Raw genomic sequence first — 18,616 nt, 5'->3', positions numbered from 1 at the left:
CAGTCCAAGCACCACAGACTTTGCTTTCACTAACACCGCCTCAAACAACCATCAATGGATTGGACAATGTCCTAGAGCTTCTCTGCTCTAATGCTTGGTTTACGTGCGATTCCTCAGGGCGCGTTGTCATGCACCTTTACGCGCGAAATGAGTGTCTCCGGCAGGAGGACTATACTGGGTCGCAGGCTAGGAAGTTGTCTAAATGGTAAAATATTAAATATGTAACCTAGAAAGATTTCGTCGAATATATTTCATTCCACTATAGAAATGTCACAGAGGGGGGGAAACACTTTGTTTTCTCTAGATTTGAACAAATATAATTCAGGACATTACAAGGCCGTTTACAGCTCACTTGTATTTATAGCATTGCCCAGTATTAAAGTATTACATAAACACACCGCTACAGTACAGGTTGGTGGTTGCTGCTTCATTCACTTCCCTTAAACTGGCCGATACAGACACCAAAACAATGTTGTGTAAAACCACAGCCAACAAACATCCTATCATCAGATTGGTAAATACCTTGGAACGGAGATATCTCGTCATATTGAGGTGAAAGTAATGGGGGTCTTGGTCAGTCCTATTTCAGCAACAGTGTGTGGACATTATATAGGCAAGGTCTATTTCAACAGGATCTTTTTTTTTTTACTTTAAAACCTGTGCTTAACCAGTTTATTGATTAGCCTACATTTATTACTGAATTTACAGATTACTGATAGAAACGTTGATGATGATTAAAGATCTTGCACATGCTGCGATTTGCCCTGACTCCCACTGGATTGATCCAATCAGCTAGTCAGCTGCGCAATGCTCGCTATCTCTTAATGTTCTCGTCATTTGATGGACTTAACACAGGTCTCATTTGGGGTGGCACATGGTCACTAAAATAATAGTCTAGGTCCTCCAAATATTAATATTCATTTTGGCTTATTTTTCTCCTAAGAGCTTGCCTGAAAAAAAACGGACTCTTTTACACACTCATACACCATCAAAAGGTGTGACATCTAAAGCCAGATTGGTCTTGGTTATGGCAAGTATGTAAAAACTCGTGTATAAGAGGTGTATGTATGTGCTTGTGCTCTAAAAATGATATACCATTCGCTGCTCAAAATCTACTGTCATTCTTTCCCCCACACATTTTCTATATTGCTCTGTCTCTCAAGTGAAGGTGTGTTTTAAGTATGCAATGGGTGTAATGTCTTTGGTAGACTAGAAATTCACACAAACTTGACCAACTACTAAATCATAAATGTGTGTTGGCACAACTGAAGATGAAATAATTAAATATTTTAACACTAATAGAGTATATTTCAAATAAAAGTAAGATGCTTAAGGACTGCAACATACAGGCCTTATAGAACAAAGAATTGTAATGAAGGTCATGTCAGATTTAAACAGGAGGGGTGTTAAGACTTCATACTACATAGATTCCCCACAGCAGCCAATCAACAACCAAGCCTATTCATCATCAACAACCAGGAAAACTAACAACTAACAACTACCTAGGGTGCCTCTCAACCTCTCTCGATGCTCAGTCCTCCAGGCTTGTTCCCACTGATCTATAACTAACACTGGATAGACTATCCCATTGTTGCCGCCCCATCATTCTTTATCTAGATCAGTGGGAACAAAGACCGAGGAAGGAAGGGAGGATGTATAAAACGATGAATGAGAGGCACCCCTAGAGCATTTAATTTCAGTGTGCATCAAGCAGTAACTGTGGTGTTCAAATGTTATTGCCATCTAGTGGCCAAGAGTGTAATCTCTTCAAATGGACCTGTAAAAGACACCATACTTTCACATGACTCACATGTACAGTGTCAGATCACTCACATCAATTACCTTATGGTTATTTCATAATGGTGCTCCAATGCTTCATTTTCAATTTTATTTATTTCAGATAAACATGTGTAAATCAGCACTATCTGGCATTTCTAAGCACTGACACAAATTAAGACCCAGATTTCACAGGGAACTGACTGAGTTTGTAGCTTTAAGAGAGTGAAATTGCATGCCAAAAGAGAAATGTACATTGGTGAACGCATGGGGCGGAAGAAATATGAATTGAACAATATGCTTTCAAGAACTTTTTATTGGTATAATTGGAATAGTTTTCTTAAGTTCCTTAGAGACAGAAATTGCTATTGCCAAACAAGGGGAGTACTACGGCTGGCTCCAGGTTTATATGTCTTACACTTTTGTCTGCCAAATAACACAGCCTTCAAAATGCACTTCACTGGAGTATTCATTTTTGTAAACACATAAAGCCATTTTACAGTATTTACGTTTGAATGACATTCAAGTTTTGTAAAAGAGGAAGAAACATATAGATCATTCCACTGTTGAATATGTATTGTAGCCTATGTCTACTGTGCTTTTCAGGGCAGTCATATAGTATAGAATGAATATGTATGTCAACCAAATACAATCGTCTTTTTACCGTCATCATCGGTTACATGGCACACCAAAACACATTAGCTGCTCAGCACTTAAAGACAACCATCTGAGAAAATGTTGTCCACATTCATTTGAGATAAACCACTAAGAAACATAAAAGCCACATTGGCCATTGGGTCAACTGAAGATCTTTTCAGAGGAGAAAGATTTACTTTGGGGGGGGGGACAATACCAATGCCTGACCAATATATCAAAAGGGATCAACACGACAACTTTGTCTTTCCGTTTTTCAAACCAATTTGGTCAACAATCAAAAGCATAAGCTCAAAATGATCATTACGGCATTATAAAAAATGTTAACATATGGCACAAGCACATGTATACACAAGTGTACAACCACTTTGATTATCAAAAACATCTCCCTTTCCTCCCGTTCTTTGAATAATTGCTAGCTTGACTGCTGGATAGAGTTGAATTGTAATATTTGTCATGAAATCTCCTATGGCCAAATGCTATATTGCACACTAACACAGCACGTAAAAACAAAAGGATGATGCAGGCTTTTTTTTATTGGGATGATCAAAACTCATTATATTTGTATCACAAAAATCAATGAGATGAACATAAGGCAGATTAATAATTAATAGCCATTCAGTTTCAGTGTCGTTTTGGCATATCAAGTGCTTGACTGATTCCCCTAAATAATTGTAGTGGCCAGTGCTTTTCAATGACTTTCATTTGTAGAATTTGTTGACCTAAAAGGATCAACCTCATGGTTTGCACGCCTACCTTAGTGCAGCTGTGCATTCCTACCTGCGGCATATTTAATATTAAGAAAAGTTTAATTCCAGTTACCATACAAAATGAATTCATATGGGAGATGGTACCAGTCATTCACTCACCAAAGGAACCAAATTCCCTTTCAAATCAATTAAAAACTTTTTTTTGAAATCAATTCAGGCATTTGTAAACAATCCTCCTTAGTTCAGCTGGTCTAGTGCACAGATTGCGGTTAGTTGTGAGATGCAGTATTCACTACTGCAAAGTCTACAGCCAGGAGACTTAAAACCAAAATCACTCATGCCCTAAATCTTAACCTTTGACAAAAAAAACAAAAAAATATCTCTCTACAGAAACAACATCCTAGCCTTTTGTACAGGGACTACAGAAACCCCACAAAGCATGACTTCATATTGCACAAGTTCCCTCACAGTTGGGAAAATGCTGTCAGCGGAGTGCAAAAAAGGGGACTTTACACAGAAGGCCAGAGGGAACCTGATGCCAGAGGAAAGACAGGTATGGAAAAAGGGGGATAAGAAAAACTAAGAGAACACGAGAAGAGAGAGAAAGAAAGAAACAAACACAGAGAGAACCGGGGGGAGGGGGGGAGAGAAATGCAGCAGCATTGAACACACAAGAACTGCTCCTTGCAGGACACACTTGAAACAGCCATTGAAACTGCGATTCAAACGCTTTGCTCACGCTATGAAGTTGGTGACTAAACTGGCATGCCCTCAGAGGTGAGACCATCACTGACGTTGCCCTGGCAACCCCAGTCCCGGTCCTTGTGACGTGGACTATGTCCCCGTAGAGTGTATGTGTTGTGAAGCGTAGAGGTGTGTGTGTGTGTGTGTGTTTGTGTGTGTGTGTGTGTGTGTGTGTGTGTGTGAGCGCACGTTTGGGAGTGACCAGTCAGTGACCCAGATTCAGTGCCAGCTAGCCACACACACGTGCGCTCTCTCGTCTGACCCCGCTAAACCAGCGCGACGAGGCCTCGGTTGCGGCCTGGGCTGGACGAAGCAGCTGTCCCTTCAGCAACAGAGGGGCACCTCTCCCTCCCTCGCTCCCTTCCTCCCTCCTACCCTGCCTGCCCGCTTCAGTCCAGGGCCTTAGTGTGGTTAGAGTTTCATGTTGTTGAAGTCTTTGGCGACACCCTGGACGTAGGCCTCGTGGATTGCGCTGAGAAAACGAGGGTCATTCTGCCAAGACACAGACAAAGGGAAAACATCAGCATACTGGTGTTACGGTCAGCAGGTCCAGCACTGCTAACTCTGCGGATAACACAGACAGATTGGCTACTGCTCTTTTGTTATACATTCTGTACTAGATGAAGCTCTGATCCATACTGATTGATAACACTGATACCACAACTGTTAACACTGATATCAACGACTGTTTCAACACACAGACAGACAGACAGACACACACACACACACACACACACACACACACACACACACACACACACACACACACACACACACAGGGCTGTACAAGCAAGGTACAAATTGATTGTGCCATTGTGTGTGCTTGGGTTCCGGACTGTCTGATGTGTACCTTGATGAGGTGGACAAGAGTGTCTTGGAGCTGGTGCTTGCTGAGGACAGCCGAGGCTTGGTGTTGGTGATCTCCGCCTCCTCGACTGGCTGGGGGGGATGACGGCTGGGCCTGGGCTCTGGGCGTCTCTGCCGTTTTGGATACGGAATGCTGGAATGCACTTGGTGAGAGGAGGAAGGAGGGCTCAGGTCCTGGGACTACCAGGCCTGCCTTCATTGAGACCAGCTAGGAGAGACAACACACATGGAATTAGTTCCTTAAATGTAGTACACCCAGGAGCCGTATTCACAAAGAATCTTAACGCTAAAAGTATCTCCTAACTGACATTCAATACGACAGTACAGAACGAAAATACTTACGGGAATGTTTTTCACCAGACTCTGAGATTGTGCAAACACATCCACTTCTTTATTTGACTGTGAAAAAAAAATTGGAAGCTGGATTCAAAATGATGATTAACATGTAAACATGTAAAGAGGAATATTCCGTTTCTGCTACACATGGACACATCTTATTCTGAATATTGCCATAACCAGAATATGTGACCCTGGAAACCAGTCGTTTCGGTAAAATTTGCAAAAGTAAGTTACTGTGCTCACGTGAACGGCCATAAAGTAAGCTTTCCAATGATATGTATATACACAAAGTATCGCTAAGATAACCACATCCAAAGTTGACATGGTTCTCCTGTCACGATATGCCAGAAGAGGAGAAATCACCTTTTAAAGCAGTGTGGACAACGGGAATGACTGCAAATGTGTTGAATCTTCGCCGGGTTTAACAGTCAAGATGTATGTTATTCCGTGAAATTAGTTCACGATATGAAACTGTAGACTTATGCAAAAACGTGAAATTCAACATTTTAATCCGGAAGCTTGTTTATTGTGGATTTTCTCAAAATAACGTTGTGCGCAAAGCGACTGATTTCGCTTTGAAGGGTCACATATGGTCCTTAATGGGAATATATAATGTGCATGGAAACATAGTCGATGTCTGGATGAATCTGGGTAAGTCCACACTCACCTGAACAGGTGCGGTAGGCACGCCGCCAAAGGATGTTGGCTTGGGTACAGGCTCTCTGAAGCTCTGAGGAGTGACCAGTGAGTTGGTGAGAAAGCTGGGGGCGAGGGGGGGCATGGAGAGCGGGTGGCCGTCGGGTTTGGAGGGGCTCATGTAGGCCGCCGGCGGGGCCGGAGGTCCAGGTGGACCGTGCGAGACAGGTGGCGGAGGACCCAGGTTAACCAGCGGCTCCGGCCCAGGCGGTGGCACCAGCCGAGGGGAGACGGACGTCTGTTGGGGCTCCCGGGGACCGGCGGGCTGGAGGAGGGGGACGAGGCCGGGGATGAGCGGCCGCTCGCTCCCCCCGGGGTCGGGCGCAGCGAGGCGCGGGGTGAGCAGAGGCTCCAGCGGAGGAGCCGGCGCGCCGTAGGGGCGTCCGTGCAGGAAGCCCTCGGGCGGCTGGGAGGCATCAGCGACGCTGGGGCCCGGGGGGCAGGCGGGTGCTGGGTCTTTCGGTAGGGAGCTGCCAAACAACTCCTCCACCGTTATCTGTTTCACAACTGTGTGTGGGGTCTGGGGACACAGTATGGACACAAACAGGCATGCTCAAAAACAAAGCATATATGACTGTGCTACTACCATCACAGCCACTACAACGACCGCCTTGGTCTTTCTAAATGGCTACACCATGGAGACATCAAGTGGTTATAGAGTGCTAATAAGTGAACCCATGCTAAAGTTGAGAGGAATAAAATATCTTCTTTTGAAAATTGATGCCTTATTTGATTAATATCTTATTTATAATATTTTGAAAAATCATATGAAGGAAAAATCTTACTCTTAAGGACACCTATTTTCTTGGTGAATGAATAATGCATTGTAAATAAATAAATGTTCTTCATTTAAATACAGGACGCATATGTGAGTACACCCCTATGTTAAAGTACCATAGAGGCAGGCAGATTTATACTTTTAAAGGCCAGTTATTTCATAGATCCAGCATCCGATGCATCCCGATAAAGTTCCCTTGGCCTTTGAAATCAAAATAGCCCCACAACATCACATACCCTTCACCATACCTTGAGATTGGAATGGTGGGTCGTCCCCCCCCCCCCCCCAGATAGCCTAGTAGCTGGTTTCATGCTCTGGGCTCAATGCAAATCAAACCAGCTAATAGACAAACTGAAAAACACCTTACCAATCTCTAGGTATGGCGGAAGGGTATGTGACGATACATAGTATCCTGGATCCATGAAATAACTGCTCTTTAAAAATAAAAATCTGCCTGCCTCAATGAGATAAAGGGGTGTACTCACACTTTACCAGGCTGTAAAGGGGTGAGTTACTCTGAAACCTTGCAACATAAATGATTCCCCCTTCAGGACAAACAAGACCTAAAAGTGGGGCTCGGGAACTCTAGCTGCAGATGAGTAATTAGTAGTTCCTGTTCCACTGGTACCTTCTCCTGAGGTGCCGAGTTGGCCCTGCGCTCTGTGGACTCTGCAGGGTTCTTTGCTGCATCCTGCTTCTGCCCTGCATCAGTACCCCCACAGGGCTCCGAGTCACCAGACTGGCTCTGAAGGAAACAAACACAAATACTTACTTAACAACAACAACAACAACAACAACACATTCACATACGTACTTAACAACAACAATAATACATTTATATATAAATATTTGTATAGCGCTATTCAAGACACACAAAAATGCCAATACATACAAATCATACAGGACTATAGTATAGATTATACACTAGAATGGAAAATATGAAAGAAAATATGAGATAGGAGAAATACGGATTTCAATTTGGACTTCCTGCTTTCAATGATGTAAAAATCATCATTTTACATCATTGAAAGCAGGAAGTCCTATTCATGGTTTTCATTGAAATCCGTATTTCTCCCATCTCAAGGCAAACTGAGGGAATGTTGCACGCAGCACGACCATTCAAAAACATGACTGGTTTTCTAAAGATAGAAAGCTTAATGCTAATCGGTGAAGTGTCCCTTTAAACTAAACAATGAAACAACCACAAAATAAAAGGGATGCATTCTAAAAAGGCCTCTTTAGAAAAATCAGTTGGCAGACTGCCTTCACAGAGTGTTGAGCGTTTTGCACTGATCATTCCAACATCTTCCAGATGGTGGCAGAGCCATAAAGGACGTAGTGCTGAGGTAAGGGACATGCTCTCCCTGTGCTGGTGGTGTTCCTGACTGGAGTAATCCCAGATTAAAACACACGGTAATCCCTCACGTATATGAGTGTGATGCTATGTGCTTAAATTGTCTGAATCGTAAGATTTGGTGGGATAATCAGAGGCACAAAAAGCTTATGCCAGGGCATATTGTTTAGGAATTGGTGATCTAAAAGTCTATGAGCGTGTGCTTGGTACCGATAGTTGCTAGTCCCCAGTCACAATTTCCCTATGCAGCCTATAGTTGTTGCCCAAAGGCTGTGCTTTATCTGGATTAGAGAACAAGGCTTCAATCACACTTAGGCAAACAATCACAGGCACATGCTTAGGCTGCTAAAGGCAAACTCATTCACTCCTCTACTTCTCCATGGCTCTACTTTCATTAGGACCCCGTGCTACATATTTGTTGATAGTAGACACAGTGATATGGGTATATACAGAATATTTTCTTCCAAGGAACTTCTTCTAAACTAAAATATGATGGCCTATAGTAACAAGTATGTACTACTTAAAAATGTAAGAAGAATAAACCAACATATTCTGCCAGCCATAACTGAATTCTGTTATTGAGCCTACCAACATTTATGCGGTTAGCTCATATACTGATATGTAAACTTGGCTACTACATTCAGTTGGATTAGTAGGTGCCGTTCCTGGTTGCATAAATACATCATAACTCCTTCCAAACAACACATAACTCTTCCTTCATACTGAAAACAACTTCAGCATCAAAGGCACATTCTTGCCATTCATCTTCCCGTAAGCCTTAGTATAACGACCCAACTACACACTGGATACAATCAACCTTACATGGCCGTTGGGAATGCTGTTGTGTCTGCGGCCCCTGATGGAGTGCTGGTCTTACCCGGTGGTACTCTTCCTTGGCTTTGCTGAGGAGCTCCAGGATGTCAATGGGACGCGTTTCCACGCACCCATTGGTGCGCCCAGCAACTGCTCGATCGGGAGAGGTCTGCTGCGCACGCAAAGCCTCCTCCTTCACGATCCTTAAATATCAGATTTGCACAAACACACATAAACTGCCAACTTTAGTAACAGACATAAAAAAAATATGTAAAAACTTTAGCCTTCTGATCTTCCATGATTTCAAAAAAAGACTCTAAACACCAGAGGGCAGCATTGTTCCGTCTATAGTCCTGCCAAGAACCAAGGTCAATGAGAATGTTCAAGTAAATATTTGGGCCATCTGGCCACTAAAGACCGCTTACGGTCATACCAGGCATTTCGCTAACATTTCACTTGAATGGGATGTTAGTGAAAGTAGACGCTCCGTACTTCACATAGGTTTGGAATAGTGGCTCACTTTAACAACACACAACAGACGGAAATCCTCTATGGAGACAACTATTTCCAAAATAGACATACAGTTAAGAGGCCATTCCAGATCAAAGTACGATAATATCTTACTTGTAAATTGGACCAAGTGGTACTTCTGAGTGTAAATGTGTTGGGAACCCGTTTGATCATACTAGTGAGTTTCTCAAGGCATACAGCTCTGACCAGCAGAGGTGGACGTTTAGATAAAATGCCCAGAGCTACTCTCTTTTGCTTAGTAATCAACTGAACTGTCCCATGCCAGGTTGCCTGGCTACACTACCTTTTTTTTTTTAAAAGAACAGGCTGCTCTGCTGAACCATGACACAACGGGGGCAGTCTAGTAGTCACAAAAGATCCTCAGCATTTATTACACCTGTGCTGCTGCTTATCACGTTGAAAGGTCTCTCTGCTATTAAAATGCCTGGGAAAAGCATCGCTACCACCAAAGGGACAAAAAACCAGGGGAATTAGCCACACTTACTTCACCATCAGCTGGGCTATGCGCTGGCAGTCATTCTTATCATAGAACCAGATACTGTATATTCCCACTGTCCAGAGAGAAGGAGGAGAAAAAGGGAGCAAGAGGGAGGGAGGGAAGAAGAGAAAAGACAGGAGGGGGGGGGGGGGTGTCTTTACTATGTAACACTTCATTGTAATGTAAAACACATAGGACATTTATGACCCTTCTCACAGGAAAAAGAACAAGTGATGTTTGTCAGCACCAGTGGCACTCCAGCGCTTTCCCAGCTAATCCCGAGAGGTTGATGCTTGGCAACGATTGTGTTCAGAGAATATCCAAAGGAATAAAGGCAGGGAGATGAGGAGCATATAACCTCTCCACCCACATACATGCATGCACGCACGCGCACACACACACACACACACACACACACACACACACACACACACACACACACACACACACACACACACACACACACACACACACACACACACACAGTCAGTCTGCATTTATTCTCACACGCAGCCACACTTTAACTTCTCAGGAGCACATTCCTGAATGTCAATTGGATGTCTAAGTCTCTAATGCAGGCCTTCTTGGCACCGGCAAATCTAAATAAAACCTTCATCACAACCTCAAGGCTGTCTGCCTGTTCCACAGGACTTCTCTGGCTTTCTGTGGCCAAACTTTTGAGAGGTGGGAGGAGGCTACTGCAGCTTCACACTCTGAGGACATTCTGTATTCTTCCAGAAAAGAGTCTGACTGAAATCGAACCCATGCTGATCGGAGAGCACGGATGTTTCCAGAAGTCAACCGAAATATTTGGCTGGTAATTGGACATTGGGTAACTCACTCCACTAACTAGCAGGATGGTGACAACATAACAGAGCCTCACAGACTGCCCTGAGCTGGGGGGAAAAGCAGCATGATGCCCAACATGGTGCTCTCCTAAAACGGATGAGGAGGCAAGTGGTCCCCTGGCAAACCGCTGAGAGGACTGAAGCCTGCAACAGACATGTTCCTGTTGAAAATGTCTCGCCATTCTCACAATAACTCCGTCACAGCACTCAGCAAACTCCGTCACAGAGGAAAAGTCATGTTCCGGAGGACCATAAGACGCTACTTCCGCAGTGCACAGAGAGGCAAGTCTGCATGCTAACGTGTTGTATTTCAGGACACTCTAGGCGCGTGGTTGACATTAGGAAACTTAAAACTGACTGTTCTGGTTCATTGTGGACCTTAAAACAAGTTTATCAAATTAACCCAGAAGGCAAATAGCAATAGCAAAAGGCAGATGGACTAAACTACTTTCAAAACTCACCCAACGGTTCTTTCACTATTACAGCCCTGTGTTGTGTTTCTTTATTCAAGTTATGCTGCAAGGACATGCATGCCCCTCATTCTATTTTTAGCCATTCATATATGAAGTAAAATATTTCATATCTGTGCAAGACAAAGAATAAAAAATACTGGAGCAAGAACATAACCATTCATTACACATTTCAATAAACGCAACCATCCAAGAGAACTAGGTTGAATTAGGGTGCAGAATCCATGTGTATGGCTGTCTGTCTCCTTTTGTGAGCCAAACAGCAGCTGCATTCCTTGAGTCACATTATGTTTATGTTAATACCAGGAAAAGGAGATTTCATAGCTCTGTGAATGTTCACATATACGGAAAGTCAGGTGCATTGACACTGAAAGACACACAGGAAGAAAACAAATACAGGTCAGACCCCCGAACTGAAGCCATCACACATCCACGGCTGAGGTGCTCTTGAGCACGGTACCTAACCCCTCACTGATCTCCGCCGCTGCTCTATGAAGGCAGTTCACTGCTCTGGGTTAGTGTGCGCTTCACCTCACTGTGTGTTCACGGTGTAATGTGTGTGTTCACTAATTCACGGAGGGGATACACGCAGAGACCAAATTCCTTGTATACGCAAGTATACTTGGCCAAGAAGCCTGATTTACATTTTTTTCCCCACAACAAGTTCTTGTTTTTCTCCATGCTGGCCATGCGCAGTAAACAACAACAATTAGCATTCTCAAGGCATCTAAAGCGCTTAAAAACTCACTAACCACCACCAATGTGTAGCACCCACTTGGGTGATGCACGGCCATATCAATCACTACACACCACCAGCTTGAGGTGGAGAGTGAGGGAAAAAACACAAAGCCTGCATTAACTAAATGGATAAAATTAGGTCCTAAAATTGTATTTGATAAAAATCAGGTATTATGCGTGTGAACCACTGTCTCCCTCTGCTGGGCCAAATACATCATTTTAAATCACATTTTGTCCATATTCTTCACAAGCACAAAATATATTTTCATGATGGTTGGTACTAACTTTCATAAACCACACCATGTACTACTAACTGGTAGTATCATACAAGGAATGCAGGTATATTCAGACGTCACAGTGACTGACTTACAATTGGCATTTCTGTAGAGGAGGAAAGGGTCCTGTAACTGGAATTCCAGGTCTTTATTTATAGGTTCCACCAGGTTCTCAGTGCTCAAACGATTCATGATAGTGAACCCATGATGAGGAGATGCTGACCTGGGAACAAAGAGATAGGATGCACGTTCAGTAAGAGTAAAGTATTTCTGCCAACACGTGTATCATGCAACAGCAACATGCATAAAAGCAAACCATATTGGAATGGATAGTTGTAACGTTACTTTACCTGGAGTAGACAAACAAGGTGCCTTCAATGTCGGTCTTTTCCTACGGGGAAACAGTGATGCTGCTTGTTAATATTTACGCTCTATACAGTAGGACTGGGTTCATGGTGATTGTTTCGTATGACATGTCGAGTTGCAAGTTTTAGCACGTTCGTGTTAGCTGCGTTTAACGAAGTTAATATGTGATCTTCAGTTTGACTTGATACAATGCCACAACAGGACAACTTGAGAATCGAGAGCTCGTGCCTTCGTTTACGTCCTCTATTAAACAATAACAAGCTGGCTAACGTCAAGTCTAACTGTTAATGTTATTTGAGGTCAGTAACGTGTTCTCCGACATATCATTGTCACTTAAAAAACCACAACATAACACAAACAAGTCAGTCACTATTGGCACAACACTTTACAAAGTTAGCTTGTTTGGTTATCTATCATTGCTAACGTTAACTAGCTAGCAATAGCTAGCACTCTTCGGCATTAGTCCGGGATGAATACCGTTACACCTTTCAGAGTTTATACAAATCTTACCCATTCATTAGCCTTAGAGTTGAACGTGTACAGTGCTACCTGCCCGGTTAAGTCGAGAAGTTTGTTTATATATGGATCATATTGTTGTAAAGCTGCAAGACTCATAAGATGTCCAGCTTTGTTTACGGACTCCATCTTGTACGCTGCTAAACACATGCGACAACACGGAGGAAATTCGAGAAGCACATGTCGTCATTCTTTCTTCCCCGGTAGGGGTACACCTGAGTGTAGTCGATAGTTCCACTTTCGAATAGTTCCCCCCTCACAGTGCTGAATCAGTTCGACACGGATGGGCTACGTAGCCTAAAGCCTAAATAATATAACAACTATTTTTCTAAAAAATAATGAGTGTGAAGAGCATCCACAGCCCAAACTTAATCGAAGCCTAATAATCATAGACAGTAAAATGTGCTGCTAAAATAGATTTGTAAAGGACAAGTTAAAGAGTTCACTACGAGCGCAAGGGGGCAGTAGGCCTACATGTGCATGGATAGAGTTCAGCGCCTGGGCCTATCGCATGATCATAAAACCCAACTTTATTCCTTAGCAAAATTATTGATGTGGTCTGCTATTCATTTGGTAATGACATAACATTACACATAGACTCTTTTTGTTTAGTGTAATTAATTTGCCCTTTTGTAGCCTGCAGGTCAACATCTGAGGGGCCTATTACAATGGAAATTCGTTTTGACCGAAATAATTATTTCCAACAGGTTTACAAGCCACATATTTTAGAAATGGGTCCAATAATGTTAAATGCATTCCTCTTCAGTTATTGGCTGAGGTAGGACTGAAACACCCTTAGGTTGACTCAAGAACATTAGGGGGATTATTATGGGAGGATTATCACTGTGAAACAGTTATCTGCTACAGACAGGTTAATCCGCTGTTCTGCGGCTAACTTTACAGACTGCGGTACATTCCTGTACATTTTTATGTTGCTGAGAAATGTGGCAATCTAATGTCGTCCTCTGGTTATAAAGTGGAGGGGGATGAATGGCGTTCATACGCGGGATACGCAGACCCCGCCGAGGTAAGGTTGCCTTGACTATTGGGCTTCTAGACCTGAGGAAGATTGCTGTCACTTTCAGTATAGGCTAACTGGTGATAAACATTGTCTTGTAGTCTGTACAGGCCATTTGTCATTCTCTCTGAGAACATTTCAGGTCTTTTAGAATCTCTATTGTTCGTGCTGTTTCTAAACATAGACTAAACATAAGCTTCTAAACTAAATCTGCCCTAGCAGGCTACAGTCATAACAATCAACTGTGTGAAGTAAACTGAATTTTAGGCTATGTGTTCACTGCAGGCGTCTCACTATCAAAATAGGCTACTCTTCTTTAAGTTATCAGCCATTTAGTTACATTCCATTGTTTTGGTTGCTGTCTAACCACCTCCTTCATCGGCTATATAAGCTGGTGTTTCTCATTTTAGTTCTTGCAATGAAACAAGACGTTTCTAGTTGTGAAGTGTAGGCCTTACTGCCACACACCACACACTTAAAACAATCTACTGCCTCAACCTACTGGCAGCTCAAATTTCATAGGTTCTAATATTGTTACATTGAAAACAAGCAAACCAACATTTCTGTGCTCATAAGCAGAACCATGCAGTGAATAACTTTAAATTAAAGTCCCATTACCGACATAACTTAATGTAGCCTTAATGTGGTCTATTGCTCACATTAGTATATTTGAATTCTGTTTGGCCTATAATCAGAACTTTTCATGCAAGTAAAAGCATTGTAGCTTAAGCATATGGCTACATACTGTATCATAACGGCGGAACCCTGGAAAGGTCATTGCAAGACATTTTGTTTGGTAGAGATTGGCATGGTGTTTTGGTTTGATTGCATTTAGCTCAACAAGCAATGGGCCAATAGGTGAAGGGTGTGTGATGATATGGGGGCATTTTAATTCCAAAGGCCAAGGGAACTTTATCAGGATGCATAGTATGCATAGTATGCAGGAATAGCCTTTATTTCGGCCTTTAATTCGGCCTGCCTCTATGGGAGTTTAATGCAAATACTTATGACCCTTTATTTTAAAGGCATTTTTTTATTCATTGACAAAGAAAATTGGTGTCCTTAAGGTCCTCATATTTTTACTTAAGGCATTACTGTAAAATAATTTCCTCTTTTTAGTCAACTTTATCATGGGTTTAAGAGCCTATGTATCCAGAAAACGTGCATTGTACTAAATTGTGAGTTATACTAAATAGTGCACTCATTTCACTAAATTGTGTTCTCAATTTAGTAAATCATGCGCAGGATTTAGTCAATTGTACACACATTTTACTGGTGTGCACGTTTTACTAAATAGTGTGCTCACGATTCACTAAAATGAGCACACTATTTAGTGAAACGTGCACACAGCATACTAAAATGAGACCACAGTTTACTCAAATGAGTGCAGAACTTAGTCAAATGAGCACAAATATTATTGCAATGTACACCTAAGGGCTTGGACACTTGTTTGAAACATATTTCAAACACAATTCAATAGAGTAGCCTACACTGTTGTAATTTATTTTGATTAGTTGTATTATATTTAAAGTGTAAAAATAGAGGCCTCCCACATTCAACATTGCAGTTCAATCTCTTTGTACTTCCATTAGTTTATGTTATTTCAAAATAGTCTTAATCACTGTCAAATGATTTCAAACAAATTAATGCGTGTAACCTGTTAATTAATGTGTGATCAAAAACGACAATAGATGTCTTAGAAAAAAACAGCGCTGTGGGTTTTCTCACTCTGTAACTAGAAAGCTGAATTCTTCGTTGTGTATTTATGTGAAAAATTGTGTCCATCTGAGAGCGCAACAGGACGCACAATCCCTCAGATGCTGTAGTTTGTCTCCACTAAAACGGGATTAACATCCCCCCTCGGGATTTCCAGCACAGCACAGCCTCAGCCTCAGCCTCCCCTCGCATCCCACTGTAACAACACAGGCTGCACTCACACACAGCGATGAGAGACAGGAGAGAATGGACGATGCTGTCAACAGTTGGATTTCCAAGGACCTAAAGAAGACTTCATGATCAGTCAAACAACTGGCCATCACTCGCGAGTGGACTCCATGAGCAAGCTATCAATCATGTGAAGCCAACACCCGGATGTTGCAACATGTTCGCGCAACTCTCAGGGATAACTACAGAAAGCACTTTATAATATGTGGATGAATAAAATTTAACGGACGTCGATGTGTATGTCCCCTGACACAGTTGCGGATACTTCTTTAGACGCGCATTTTCGATGTGGAAGAGGGAATGCAAGACGCAGAAGACCAGTCAGAAGGTAAACGTGTTGCCTACCCAGCGCTCAACTGTCATCAATGCCAGCGCGGCGGTGGGGATGCTTGCGCTCTCGTAGCGCAATCGCCTTGAGCACGGAATGGTTTCATTTGTGCGTGTGCCACGTTCGCCCTATACTAACCCGTCCATCTGTCGTTCACTGGCATGCTATGGGCGCTTGGATGGAAGTATTTGTAAACTTTCAATTAAATTGAAATAGCCACAGAGATTATTGTTCTCAGCCAAGGTATGATTATTTTCACAGATGTTTCTGTTCGGCATTCTGAGTTTGCAGGAAGGTCAGGTAAAACAAAATCATTTTTTTTTAAACGAGAAAACAAAGACGCTCGCATGGTGAGATTTTATGTAGCCATATGCTTGATTGATGGTAGTCAGATTGGTCATGTTCCCATCATCTGCTTGCATTTTTTAAACAAACCTAGACTTTCTCAGTGTTTTGGACGCAACCTGATGTCTTATTACTGCTACATTTCCATGAAAATATACTCTTTGGGTAGATTAAAAAGTTGAAAGGTGATCTACGTGTGAATAATTAGTTCCTTTAAAAAAAACCGCTAGTGTATGAATATATAAGCATAGTCTACTTATCAGCTGTATTACCAATTATTATGCACGTAACTATTTTTATTTTCTTGACCACTTGTCACAAGTGTGGTCATGCAAATGTAGGGCAATGCACAGAGGTCATATGACAGTCAGAATAAATTAGAAAGAAGAAATATATGGCTTTTTTCCAGATTACATGGTTTGTGGGGACTTGGATATTCTACCTAATGATTATCTAAAGTTTCTGAAGAGGACAGGGCATCTTCAGGGTGTCTGGCAACCTTAGCACTGTTTTAAAGTCTTAAAGAAAATATTTAGTGTCGGTAAAACATAAACTTGTAATACAGTTAATATAACTACTGTGATATGAATGTTTTATAGTGTTGGAAAGTGGATATTTTTCCAATATATTGGCACCTATTTTTCCTTTGGCTGTTCTCTGTTCTTAGTGATGGTATGAATTGGTATGAATTACATTACTGGTAAAAGTATTAGCCTGGCATTCATGTGAAGGTCTGTGGCTAAACATGAATAGGCTGTGTGAGCGAGCCTTAGTTAATAGGTACAGCAGTAGCAGCCAGTGAGTTGCAGCCATGGAACGATGACCCAGTAATTCTCAGATAGTGCTTTGGTTTTGCATGGCAGCTCATCGATTTTGGTCTCTCTCTCTCTTTCTCTCTCTCTTTCCTCCCTCAGGGGCAAATTATGCCAGCAGCACCGGGGCCCCTCCCACTGGTGACGACCCACCCCTTTGGCACACCAGCCCCTCCCTCACCCCCGAACCGCCGCCCCTGGTGCACTCTGGAAGCCTGTCCTGGGAGGCTGCGATCGATGCGGCCCGCAGTGCCCAGGGAGGCGCCCCACCGACCATGAGAAGCCACTCCACGGCGGGGTCGGCGCCCGTGGGGTCCCTGTCCCAGCGCAAGCGGCAGCAGTACGCCAAGAGCAAGAGCAAAGGCAGCACCACCAACAACCGGCCCCCGCGGGCCCTCTTCTGCCTCACCCTCAACAACCCCATACGCAGGGCCTGCATTAGCCTGGTGGAGTGGAAGTATCCTTCATGTAGAACTGGACCAGTTCCTGCTCCTCTGGTCCCTCTTCCTATTGGACTACCATGATTAACCTTCTTTTAGATCTGTCTGTGTGTGTGTGTGGAGGGGGAAGGTGTGTGGGGGGGGGGGTGCAGTTAAAAGAGCAACAGGAAGTAAGTTGGAGAGAAAGATGGAGTGGTATTGGGAAATAATCCGGACCGGACTCGAACTCAGGTCCCCTCGGGCACTTGGGCACTTGGCCAAGGATATGGTATGGTCGCTGTACCCATGATTAGCCTTTTACTGGTACTTCACTGCCCATTGTGTAATCAGCTTTGTGCGAGGGTATGGTGCTTTGGTAGAATCTGTTGTGGAGTAACAAAGCAACATCTGCTGGTTGTTGAAGTCATTATAGTTTTGCAGAGATTAAAGATAATGCAGCTAATTGGTTTTAAACATTATTATATGCTGTGCTCATATCCCCTATTCACAAAGTTAGAGGACTGCAGCTGCAACAATGAAGGAAGGAGAATTATGACTGATGTTTGTTTAATAGTAGCCCTATGTTCTGACTGAAATGTAACTACTTTTAACAGATGAATTTTCAAAGTCAAAACCAGCAAATCAAATTGCTTTCTTTTTTTAATGCAGATAAGTAGTCAGATTCAAATCAGACTGATGAAGGCTGTGCTATTCCATGTCCTGTTTCATCTTTTCCTTAACACCATGACCACAGACCTTTTGATATCTTTATATTACTCTCTATTTTTGCCAACTGT

At 42.7% G+C, this 18,616-nt stretch overlaps 2 protein-coding genes across 2 annotated transcripts in view; one reads left to right on the top strand and one right to left on the bottom strand.

Moving 5' to 3' along the window:
* Positions 1-2,082: 2,082 nt before the first annotated feature.
* dcp1a (decapping mRNA 1A) lies at positions 2,083-13,096 on the bottom strand. The gene is made up of 10 exons (XM_062541687.1): positions 12,948-13,096; positions 12,422-12,462; positions 12,167-12,294; positions 9,747-9,813; positions 8,796-8,934; positions 7,193-7,309; positions 5,758-6,306; positions 5,094-5,150; positions 4,735-4,959; positions 2,083-4,376 (listed from the first exon to the last, which is right to left on the bottom strand). Exons 1-10 carry the CDS (start codon positions 13,080-13,082, stop codon positions 4,296-4,298), a joined length of 1,539 nt encoding a protein of 512 aa, XP_062397671.1. The 5' UTR covers positions 13,083-13,096; the 3' UTR covers positions 2,083-4,295.
* Positions 13,097-13,908: 812 nt separating this feature from the next.
* The window catches only part of cacna1db (calcium channel, voltage-dependent, L type, alpha 1D subunit, b), a 73,617-nt gene continuing 68,909 nt past the window's right edge, over positions 13,909-18,616 (top strand). The window contains exons 1-4 of the mRNA XM_062542045.1: positions 13,909-13,980; positions 16,189-16,243; positions 17,503-17,857; positions 18,574-18,616. The exon at positions 18,574-18,616 is cut by the window's right edge and continues 63 nt beyond it. Of these exons, the coding sequence (XP_062398029.1) occupies positions 13,909-13,980; positions 16,189-16,243; positions 17,503-17,857; positions 18,574-18,616 (525 nt within the window). The remainder of the gene's footprint in view (positions 13,981-16,188; positions 16,244-17,502; positions 17,858-18,573) is intronic.

This window comes from Sardina pilchardus, chromosome 7 (assembly GCF_963854185.1).
Source record: "Sardina pilchardus chromosome 7, fSarPil1.1, whole genome shotgun sequence".
Taxonomy (NCBI): Eukaryota; Metazoa; Chordata; class Actinopteri; order Clupeiformes; family Clupeidae; genus Sardina; species Sardina pilchardus.
The sequence above is the reverse complement of the archived record's forward strand: the minus strand, read 5'-3'. Positions and strand labels throughout refer to the sequence as shown.